General features: G+C 38.4%; 1 protein-coding gene across 2 annotated transcripts in view; it reads right to left on the reverse strand.

The window, feature by feature from the left end:
- Positions 1-12860, reverse strand: part of CARF (calcium responsive transcription factor) — a 2518000-nt gene that overhangs the window by 436646 nt on the left and 2068494 nt on the right. For both annotated transcript variants that reach the window (XM_044075092.1, XM_044075091.1), the window contains exon 14: positions 2214-2344. In XM_044075092.1, coding sequence (XP_043931027.1) covers positions 2214-2344 — 131 coding nt within the window. The remainder of the gene's footprint in view (positions 1-2213; positions 2345-12860) is intronic.

Here is a 12860-nt window from a genome sequence, read left to right on the forward strand (position 1 = left end):
TTTACATTTATTTTTATTATTTTTGTATTTATTACTTTCTAGAGTGTAATCCGATGATTTTTTTGTGAGTATTTTAATGCTTGGTATAAATCTGTTCATTAATGAGACAGGCTTGAAACATGTAATTGGTTGGATTTTAAGTCACATGAAAATGTAAGATGCATTTACGTGCATAGTTTGTGAAATTCCTCAGTTCTGATGAAGTCCATTTTTTTAGGATGAAAGCGCTAAACTAAAAAGTCGAGAAAATATTGTTTTGCCTCCAGTTGTTTTGTGGTTCAGTTTTTTGGCTTTTCTTTATTTTTTTATTATTGTGGTCTTTACAGTTTTTTTTTTCCTATGAGCTTGATATTTGGGAATTCCAAAAACAAGTGCTGCAGAAGGATACACTTTTTCACAAATCTATCAAAAGCTTTCTTGTTATTTTCAGGGGGAGAGGGATTGGTAATGACGTGTTTAGTAGCAGCTAAGATTACTAAAGCAATAGCTGCTGGGTCTGATCAGGGATGAGAGTATAAAAACCTAAATGACTGGGGAATGTTATACAATATATCTGCTTTCTTTGGTGCAGCAGGCTATCAGGCAAGTTATAGGCTGTGGCAAAACATTGTCTAATGCTAAAAGAAGAGGAGGAACTCAGCTAAGTTCTGGAAATTCCACTTGTAATAAATCATAACACTTTTTCAAGGACTACAGGATATCACTATGTTCCCATTGAAGAATCTGGTTCATTCTAGAAATTGTTTCAGAAAAAAGAGAATCCTTGCAAGGAACTTGTCTGAAACCACACTCTTCTCAAAATGTAAATCAGGAATCCGAGGAGACAAAACACAATCTGTTCTTTCACACTCATTTTGAGATTTAAACTGAACCTCACCAGAAATTAAAGCATTTTATTCTTTTTCCAGAAACAGCTAAACTGGAAGGGTCAAAAACCACACTTAAACTCTGAGCTAAGTACAATAAATCACTCCTGACCAAAGTGATTAAGATGGGAGAAAAAGGAAGTTCTGAAGAAACTGACCCAAATTTGTCAGAAAAAAAACTCCACAGAGACAGGCACAGCATCCTACGCTAGGCAGAGTGAGATTCCATGCCCCTTCCCCCAAGAATGACAAGAGTAGCTTTTCCTTGCCCTCAAAGGGCTGTCCAACAGCCACAAAGAATATGTCTAACCTTAGAGTCGATAGTAGCTCTATGGACTACAACAGATGGAGCCATGGAAAAGGATCAATGGTCTGAGGAACCAGTAATAGCCACTTCAGTGCCACCCCACATGTGGCTGAGGCACTTTAGCAGCCTGCTGTGGTAGCAAAGGCTGTTTAGTAATTTTCTTCTTTTGCGGCTGGAAGAAGGAAGAACTGAGGAACCAGTAGGCTGTTCTATGGTAAAGCTGAAAACAATGCCTGATTCCCAGTGAAGCCTGGCAGCAGTAGTCAGTAAAAATGTAATTTGTAAAAAAAAATAACTTTTCCCCATAAAAAACACAGTAGAAAGCACTTTAATCACTTAACACAACTTTTACCAGAAAAAAAGCAGTTGTAAATCAGTTTTAAGAACTTGTTAAGAAAAAATTAAGAGTGATGCTCCTGTTTAAAAGTAATGACAAGTCAAGCAACAGTCAATGAAAATACTTTATCCTAGATTTAAAATGATATTTTACAGAAAAGTATGGTTTCTGTTAGGAAAATGTAAAGTGGAAGCAAAATAATCTAGTTATAAATTTAAATACACTTCAGACAAATATTCCTTTTGGAGCTTATCTGTATAAAATATACATACATATGCACACATGCACACACCTAAATGGATGAACCTGAAATATCCTTATCACTGCTTTCATGATATCCTGTAAAGCAACGGTGGTGCAGCGGTAGCGTTGTCACCTCACAGCAAGAGGATCTCCCGTTCCATTCTCGGCTGGAGCGCTTTCTGTGTGGAGTCTGCATGTCCTCCCCGCGTTTGAGTAGCGTTCAAAAGACATGCATGAATGGGCGTGCCTTAGTTGAAGGTTGGGTGTCTAGCTGGCACCTCGGCACCGTAAAAATCTACTGCCAATCATTAGCGGACCGGAGTTCCGCTGTGGCGACCCCTAACCGGGAAAAGCCGAAAGAAAAACAACTGCTTTCATAATATCCTAAAGAATACAAAAACAAAACGATGCTTAAAAAAATATATAAAAAGTAATACATGCATTTACCTCGCTCACTTACCTGCAGCTGTGCAAAGATCTTTGGCTGTAAAGAGGAAAGAGATGAAACAAGTTGAGATGTATCAGGCATCAGCGTCTCCTCACTCTGAGATGGCTCCACCTTTGTAATAACTGAATCACTGGTAGAACCTCCTGCAAAAATGACCATAAAAACAAGGAGTCTTGATATGAGTTAATCATACAACACATATTTCTAACAATTAGCAAAATCAGACAGCCCCATGCCTCATGCATGTGAATCAGTCATACAGTTTCTTCACAACTACCTTCTCCCTGACCAGTGCTGCTTCTCAGATGAATATCAGAATATCAGAGAAGTTTATGAGGGAATGCCAAACACTGCAGTTTATCATGTTACATTTTGTAGGCAAAGTGTTGTGCACGTTAGTGAATGCTCTATGCAATCAATCAGGGGGTGTAGCTAGGATTTTCAAATTTGTACTCACAGCTCTCAAACTGCTACCCCCCCCTCCCCAGCCAAGCTAGGGCCATTCTCGTAATTCACGGTTCGCTCTTTTAGTGTCGATGAAGAGGCATTCGCTGTAATGCCTCTTCAGTAATATAATATAAATTCACTCAAACTCAGTTCCTTGAATGGAAAATGAACCTGAAAGAAAGTTCTTTGAAAAATGCAGCATGGTAGTTGGGATAGGGGATTCATGCTTTTGTTTTCTGTAACTAAGGTACAGGTTTTGAGCTTGAGTAAATTACTAACCACCTGCTACCCCTAATTAGGGTGTTTCATTCACACACACACCCCTACCTTAGTGCAAGAAATATGGACAAAGCCTAAAATAAACAGGGACAGATATTAAATAATGCTCTCGTGAACTTAGAAAGTTGCTAGAATAACAGGATTTGTGCTAGTATGAGTTTTTCTAAAGGACATGAAGTCTGAAACTCAAATGTCTGTTACTATTTAGCAACTTCAGCCTTCAATGATTTTCTAGAAAATCACAAAATTTATGAGGAACAGACAAAAAATATGGAGCAAAAATCTGGACATTCTGCAAAATGTCGACAGTTGAGAGGTATGCTACCTACCTACCTACCTCACACACACATACACACAAATACCTCTCAACCTCTTAGAGCAACAAACTCAAATAAAACTGAGGCAAAGGTCCAAAAATAAGGACATTGTTTTAAATATTGCTCTTATAAACTTAGAAAGATAACAGAATAGTAGTAGGTCTTGCATTATTATGCATTTTCTGAAAGATATGACATCTGAAACTGAAATGTCTGCCATTATTTTCTAACATCAGTCTTTAACGATTTGCCACTAATTTGCCAGAAAACCGCAATTTTATGAAAAACGGACCAAAAATGTGATGCAAAAATATAAAATTGCCAGACAATACAGCTGGGAACCTGTCAAAGAAGGGACACCATTTTAATATGAGCACAGTTAACTTGAGCAGCTGACAAAATTAGAGAATCTACATGCATTTCTGAAATAAAAGTAAAGTATAACTCTGATCATTACAGTTATTTATAAAAGTAAACCCTCCACGTTTTCTTCCAAAATTGCTATTTTGCGGAGAGATTATTAGGGGGAGAGCAACATTTTGAGCCAAAATTGGGGACAGTTGAGAGGTTTGGATATTCCTAATTCTATAAAGCGATTTATTTGCATATACCTCTCAACCTCTTAATGCAGGAAATCTGGACAAGGCCAAATATATTGGGGGAACATACAAACAGTACTAAAAATTGATCTTGTATAAACTTAAGACAGTTGATAGAATATTAGGTCTTGCTTTAGCATGCATTTTTCTGAAGATTATGACGTCTGAAACTTAACGTCTGAACACCAATAAATATCTGCTAAACAAAGCAATGCAGTCTCACAATGAAACTAGACTTAGCATTAAAACTTCTCTGCCCTTGAAACCCACATTCAAAGAAAATACATTTTGTCAGTGGCAGATAAAGATTAACTTTGGGCTGTTTTCAAATCATAGGCCCCTTGCACATGAAACATACACGTGCTCTTTGATACACCTTCCTGATTGTATTAAATTATATTCCTTGTACAATACAGTATAGTTGTTAGACAGCGTTTTTTAAATTTATTGTTTTGAACATTTTTCCAGTAAACAATGAAACAAAATGCATGCACCAATAATGACAAAACAGCCCAATTCATAACATTTCCATCATAAAAGTCTACTCAAACTTCTACAGTCCACCAGTATCAGTAAATATGCACAATCTCTGAACTAGTAAAAGCCATCTACATAATTCCACATTAAAGAAATCTGTAACTAATGAAGAGGCTGCTGCTAGCAAACAACTTTATATTTCATGGTTTCATCTACAAATAAAGTGCCTGCTGCCCTTGAGGAATAAATTGCCTATGTTGCATTAAAAACAATGATACGCTAGTAATATGCAATAGGGAATGGATGGCAAACTGATAACAGGTTCATAGTTACTACTAGATATCTTCGCCAAAACGGACTACAGCATCCGCCCCCCTTTACAACACAGTACAGTATCAGCAATGCATCTACCTACTGTGGGAGAAGAACCCACAGCCTTCTGCATCAAAAGCAAGTACACTACCTGTCGTACTATTAACAGTACTAGCAGACTCAGCATAAGCAGCACTAAACTTTAGTTCCCATGCAGCTCTCAGCTCCTTGTAAAATGTCGACACTCAGCTGTATCTCTGAACTTTGCAGCACAAGAAATCTGGAAAAAGCCAACATTTATTGGGGGGGCAAAAGCCCAAAAAACAGGGACACATTTTAAACATTGCTTGTATAATTTTGGAAAGCTGCTAGAATAAAATGCTGTGTTATCACCATGCAGGTCTTGAACCCAGAACCATACGCACTACAGTCAGCAGTTTGAAAAATAGGAAGACAAACTTAAAGTCTATCATTTAGATAGCTCTCAACCTCTTAGCACAACACACCTGGACAAACAAAGCCAATAATGAGAGAATACAAATTCAGTACTCACTTCACACCTTAGCACAAAAAACCTGGACAAACAACAAAAACAATAATGGGGAAATACAACTTCTGTTCTCACCATAGCTCACAACCATTAGAAAAGCAAATCTGAACAAAGTTCAGAAATGGTGGTAGTTAGGGACTTTAGGCTCTTCTTACTCAAGGTACAGGGTTTGAGCCTGAACACCTATAGCCAGCAGGTGTATTATGTGGGGGCATTTACACACGCAGACACACACAGACAGACACACACACAAACACACACACACACCTCTCTTACCTGATAATCTGTTCGTGATTGCCTTCCAACTACATTTCCTTCTCGCAGCGATAATCCATTTGTGATTGTCTTCTTCCACTCGTTTGCTCACATTTCTCACTCGCAGCCAGCCAGCCATGACGTGGGCTCACTTCTGACAGGCTGGTATCCTCCTTAAAGGAGCCAACACCCTTTCAAAAGGAAGAAATATGTATGTACGTTTTTTTTTTTTAAAAAAGCTACCCCCACTTCTAAAAAAGTTGTACTGAAATCAGTACAGTGCATATGCCTCCCGACATCCCTGCAATCAATGCAACAACCCTGAGTATGAAACACAGCTGTCAAAAGATACTACACTTCTTTTGCATGGGGAATTGTGAATTATCACAACGTGCTGAGACAGGCACAGGTCTTGGGTCCCACCACACAGGACTTGCGGGAGGTAGCAAAGTAGTCTCCATATTCACCTGGGTAGCGGAAATCTGTATACTGGGACAGAGGTTTGTTGTACATATAGTCGACTCCTAAAGGAATGGCTACAGGAAGAAATGCATCAGGTGATACAACCAATGGCTTACCATCAGGCAATCCTGGCCAAAGTTCATAATATTCCTTTTTTCAGGCCATATGAGCATAAAGCAGACAAAAAAGGCTTATGCATAATTTTTATTGGGTGGCATTAGAAAAGAAGTTAGAGAATGCTGTTGTTCACGCGAGCTCTGCTCAAAGGTTGGCAAGACAGAAGAAAAAGTCAAGGCTGCTTTGGTGCCTTTGCCTTTTACTGAGCACCTGTTTAAAGGGTAATCATACACAGTGGGACTTCAGTACTACAAAAGCACCACAGATAACACGTGTATCTTACCAGTGATACACTATGCTATTAGGCACCCAAGGTGAAAAGGTGGAAAATGTTCTGTTACAAATTTTCATCAGACATAATGATCTTAAAAAAAATGGTATGGTATTAGTTATCCCTTATGTAATATGAAAGGGTCGATTAAAAGGTTTTAATAAATTAAAATGATACAATGAAGGGAGAAGAATTTTACTGGTTGGTTTAGTTATCAAAACCAAAATCATAAAAGCATAGGTAGATAGAACTCTGAATTTGGTTTAGAGGCAGATGACTAAATATACATTCACTGAAATTACAGGGCATGCACAGCAGAAGATTTGCAATGAAAGAAATGCCTCTAATTACAACATCCTTAAATATCTTGATTACTTTTGTCAGCTTGTGTACAAAAACAAAAATATATAGATCAATTCTATCTGGCATACACAAGATTCTTTGGAATTACTGAATTATAGATATTTAAGTTTTATTTTTTAGAATGAAGAAAATAATGCGTCAGAAGAAGGTAAAATGTTATTCTGAACTTTACCAGGAAAATATTTTAGTCTTAGTTTTGTAAAGTTTATACTTGGAAATGTATACATATAGCCTTATATTCACACAACAGGTTAATAAAAGTTAAAAGTAATCTAGAATAATATGCTTGGTGATCAAAGATACAAGTTACAGCAGATTCAAAACACATTTTGTAAGACTGTTCCTGTCTAAAAGTCTTTTGACAAAAAATGTCTTGCACAAGCTTTGTGGTTGGAAAGTATCTCAACTGTAAAAGAGTAAGTTTTGGTTAATGTTCCCATTCATAGATGCATCAAAATTGAACACATTCCACTTTTATGGGTTATACTTGCAATTGCAAGAAAGGTTATTACAAGAAATTGGAAACAAAGTATCTCAGCTTTCACAGTTTCTCCAACTTCTGAAAGTAGTTGTAGTAGCAGTAGAGTACCTGCTAATGTAAAAATAAAACAGACTTAAAATTCTGGCCTACAGTTATATAGCTGTTGGAGAAATTTCATTATGGAGGCAATTTTATCTCTTCTGGAATGTAAGAATTTATTTATACAAACCATTTTATAATAGTCAATGGATATACACAATGTACTGTATGGTAAGTTATACTGGCCATAGCACTGGATCCTTTTCAGTCTTAGTCTGTCCGGCTCGACTGATGGGACATGAGTAGCTCTACAGACCCAATCCAGCTGTTTAGCTAGTGCTCCTTCAAACAAACTCCCACAATGCCCGTCTTAGCTCTATGCCCAGAATGACTTTGCTGCCTATTCACTAAGAACCTGAAGGGTATGCCAACCAGATAAAATGGAAGAAAGAAGGTGAGTGAAGGATAGAAGAGCTTCAACTAGGTCAGACAGGGAAAGAGGGAGGGATGTCAAACTGGATAGACTAGGATGAACCGGGTTCAGCGTTATGGTGAGTAGATAACTTTCGCATCCTACTTCAACATGTCCATCTGACTTGATTGATGGGAGAGAACCCAAGCAACCTGAATTCTAGGGTAGAATCACAACAAGATACTTTAGTGAACAGCAGCTATAAAAGAACCTCTGGATATAAAGATTACATCTTACTTCTAGTGTTTGCCAAAGAACACAGACTGCCACACAAACTTCATCTAGAGGATTTTCTGAAAAATGTTTTAGAAGCTGATACTGATCTGGTGGAAACAGCTTTTGGCTTTGAAGGCAATGTCTTATTTATTGAAGAATATTCAAAGGATATATAGTAGACAGTTATCTGGAAAGGTTAACCTTGAAGACCTTCTAATTTAGTCTGGAGGGAGCAAAGGCTACAAATATCTGGGAGTCTTTTCTTTTGGCGTAGTCTTGTGAAGGAAAAGCCTCAATTGTCTGTGCACATCCAATGTATACAGAAGATGCTCTCTCTTGTTGGTATAATTAGAGAAGAATACTGGTAGATGAACATACTGACTTACACTCATTTCAGATGCTATCTTAGGAATGAAAGAAGCGGCACTCAGTAATACTCAATTCTTATGGAAAATCAAATATGGAGGGATAGAAGATAGGGCTTGTAATGCTGATATTCATTTAGTTGATATAGTGGCCACTAAAAACAAAGTCTTCCATTAAATAAATTTTCGATTGTCAGACAGTACTGGTTCAAAACAAGTATGAGTTAAAGATTTTAGCACCAAGTTTAGCTTTGATGGGGGAGGTGGGATTCTTGATGGAAGAAAGGAATATCCTTTCTAAATGTTGGTAGAGAAGAACACTGAAATCCATTGTGGAAGTTGAAAATGAACACTAGTAGAATAACTACGGCCACCGTTAAACAAAATAAAGAGGAACTGCAGTACAGTCAGAATAGGAATGACAGACTCAAAGAAACATTTCCAATTACTTTTGTAGACCTTGCGTATTAATTCTTTTTGAGATCCTGACAGAATCCAAATCAGGAACTTTGGCTATTAATGGAATTAATTTGAGTGCCTGTCACATCTGGTTGGATGGATAAGTTACAAGATCCAAATGGGAAGCTGGAAGCAGTGCCTGCTTCAGTAAGTGAGGCCAGATTTGCCTGGGTCAGAATGGAGCAATGAGTATGACTACGGCTTTGCATGCTGAAGCTTACTGCAGGAACTTGGTGATTAGTGAAGTAAAAGAAAGGCATAAAGGAGCTTGGGAGGGTCGATGACAGATCACAGCATCTCTTAATGACTCTCTTGGAAGAGATCAGGGCAAAGTAGTTGCTGCATTTTGTGCTGGATGGGAGAATCAAAGCAATCATAGCAAGGTTGGCCCCAGACGATGAACATGAATTATACTTCTGTAGGACTGAGTGACCACTTGTGAGGAATTAAAATGCATCTGCTGACCCTGTCCACTAGACAACTGACTTTCCCAAAGAAGTGGGATGCTATCAGAAAGTGAAGCAAAGACACTTTACACAGGGAGTGAGATCTGGTCCCTCCCTGAATGTTTATGTAACATAAAAATGACATATTGTCCACTATATGGAAATCACTCTCAGAGGAAAGTAGTTCTGGAGTGCCCACAATGCTAGGAGAGCTGCTCTCATTTCCATGAAACCGATATGAAGATGGTCCATGACCCTTGGATAATTCTCCCCTTGTAATGTCCCCCTCCCCACCCCAGAGGGAAAGCACCCATGTTAACTCTCACTGTCTGGATTGGAAGAATGTAAAGTCTTCCTATAGGCACTATTGGAGAGACCAGCCTCTGGTTCAGATGTTGCCTACAGATAGGAGTCATTTGCATGGGAATACTGAAGGGATGCAAGACTTGGAACAACTGAACACTTAGCATCCACTGAAGGACTGTCATGAAAAAAAAAAAAAAACTTGAGAAACTATTAGAATTGCTGAAGTTGTTAGACCAAGATTTTAGAACCAATGAGGCTAGAGGTGATCAGTGATCTAGCAGACACTGGATCATGATCCTCAGGGACTGAAACCTGTTAAAAGGTAGTCTCAATATGCGATTTGTTGTGTCCACATGACAGCCTGTGAACATTATAAACTGAGTGAGCTGTAGCTGTGATTTCTTGTAGCTGATTGGAATCTCTAATGATAGACAGAGATGTAGCAATGTCTGGCTTCTATGATGGACTCTTCTGGTACATAGACTAGGAACTAATTGTCTAGTTATTGGAACACACGGATCCCTTTTAGATGGAGATGGGCTGTGACTACTTCGATGCACTTGGTGAACAACTGGGACACTGTGGAGAGCCCACAGGGTAGAGCACGCAACTAAAAGTGATTGGCTCCCACCTGAGAATGCAGAGAGCTCCTGGATGTCTTGGCAATTCTAATATGGAGGTAGGCATCCTGAAGATCTATTGACAACATCCAGTTATTTGCCTTTAAGCAGGACAACATCATTTGTACTGTAACCACTCTGAAGAGAGTCTTTATGGTACATTGGTTAGGCCACTGAGATCTAATATTAGTCTGAGACCTTGTTCTACTGTGAAATTAAAAAAAAAATTGTAAACAGATTCCTAACTCTCTCTGGTCAGATGGGACCTCTTGGATGGAACTTTTTTCCAAGAGAATTGACACCTCTCTCTTTTTGCCAATCTGCACTGGTGAGGTTGGACATCTGAGAGAAGCAGATTCTGCTTAGGAGGGGGATGAGAAAAGGGTACTGTACAACCCCTGAATATAACTTTTGTCATTCAGTTCCACTTCATGATGGCCATCCATGCAACTGAATGGGATGACAAATGACCCCCAACTGCCTGCAGAAGGGATCACTTTAGAAAGCCTTAAAGGATTTTGGGACTGCTTGCTTGAGAAGAGATCCCTGATTCTGTGGACATCCTCTGCCTCTAGGGTAGCACTGGTTGAAAGGGAGTGCCTCTGCCACAACCACTTCTATCAAAAAGGAATCAAAGATTGCCGCTAGGATTTTTAAACCATAGGGATTGGGGCCCCTTCTGATTCTCACCATCTGGTGTTGGAATAGAACCCACAGCCTTCTGCAGAAAAAGGGAGTGTGGTACTTGTTACTTCACTGACACTGACAAGGTGGAGTAAGTCCTAAATTTTAGAAGCATGCTTACAGAGTTCATTGGGTTAACACAGGAGCTTCTAACACAGGCACAACAGCAACAAAAAGATCTGGTACAACCGGACACCTACAGGCACAGAATATACAGCTAGAGAAAGTGATGATGCTTGATCTTGTACGAAAGAATAAGCTGCATGCAGCAAGAAAGGGTCCTTTCACTACTGTGAGAAAGCTTAGACATGTAAACTATGTAGTTGGAGGCAAAAACACAGCTCTAAAATGGCAAAGATACACTGGTACTCAGTTTCTGCAGTGAATTTCAGGAGGAATCTAGAGTGGGACATTGTGATATTCCTTAGTCAGGGGTCCAACATCAGTGTGAATGATGTACTGCTATCACAGCAGCTATTCTCTACCAAGATGCAGAAAATCCAAGCAGCATTACAGAAGTTTGGGAAAATATTCCCTACTAAGCTAGGGAACACCAACTTGCAGAGGACCATGTGTACAGAGAGATCCAAAGGCGCCTTAACCAATCATGGAAGCAATGCATGAGGAAAGTGCAGTACATGTTAGATCTGACCAAAGCCAGATAATATACACCTGGACAAAAAGTAAAGCTGCTTACTACTATATGATAAGAAGATGAACATGAGCTGCAGACAGCATGGGAGAGTCATTTCATTACTGTGAGAAAGGTGAACAATGTTAACTATGTATTAGAGTTAAAACAGATGGTCCAAATAAACTGTAAGCTGAGAACAATACTAAAATAAAAAGACTAAACACCACAAGATAAAAACAACCTTTATTAACTCCAGTAAGCGTGTTCATCTCATGCTTAAAAAGATTTCTTCAGACTGAAGTTTAAAAATGCAATTTGCCACTAAATAACATCCAAATTAATCCTAACATTACCACTTCCAGCAAAATAAAAACTATTAAAAAACAATAAAATATGAAACATCATTGCCTTAAACATTTTGATTTTAATGCACATTTAAAATTCTAAGCATCGTTAATTAAGATGCCTAAGTAGTACATATAGGACTCATACAATTTTAATATTAAAATAAAAGACCGTTCCATTAACAAAGCTTGTTTACCTGCAACTGTGAGTGCTAAATATCACTATTCTGCCATACCATGACTTAGGATTGGAATAGTTTTCCCACATGTGCATCTTTTAGTCAAACTTACTTAATGTTTTTTCCCTATAATGTCCACAACTTGGCATTAGTTGTTTCTCTTAATCTAATGGCTCCTGACCTCTCCTCCTGATACTGCCAACCCAGGACAGCTGAGTTTTATAGGTTGCCAGGCAGATTCCCGCTGGCACAGGCTGTCACAGGTGGGGTGGGAAGGTGATGTGGAGTTTCTCCTGTGAAGAGCAAGAAGTCAGCATCACAAGTGTCATTCATTTGACTGAAAACGCAAAACATTGCAAGTCAAAATGCTGAAAACGCAAAATACTGAAAAGGGAAATGTGCCCTTTCTCAACTGTTGTACAGTCATGGAGTGGTATACAGTGGTATACACACACACACATATATGTGTATATATATATATATATATATATATATATATATATATATATATATATATTATATATATACACATATATATACATATATATATATATATATATATATATATATATATATATATATATCTATCTATATATATATATATATATATATATATATATATATACACACACACACACACACACACACGTATTGGGGCTGCATGGGGTTTGCCCCCTGAATTAAAAGGTTACAATATTTTGACTTATCAATATTATAAACTATACCCCAGCATCACATATTGTGTCTTGTGGTAGGGCTTTTTCTCAGTTTTTCCCAATTTACAGTCATCTGCGACCTTGGTCAGCCAAAAGCCCTTTACATCAGCCTTTACATCCAAGAGGTATATGCCAAATAGGAGCTGTCACAGCACAGAGCCCTGAGGTACCCTGCTGGTGACCAGTCTCTTAGTGGAGGTGGTCTCACCAATCATGACTTCCTGGATCCAGTCTGTGATCCAACTGGAA

Source organism: Protopterus annectens, chromosome 6.part0 (assembly GCF_019279795.1).
Source record: "Protopterus annectens isolate FY-2018-M chromosome 6.part0, PAN1.0, whole genome shotgun sequence".
Classification (NCBI taxonomy): domain Eukaryota; kingdom Metazoa; phylum Chordata; order Ceratodontiformes; family Protopteridae; genus Protopterus; species Protopterus annectens.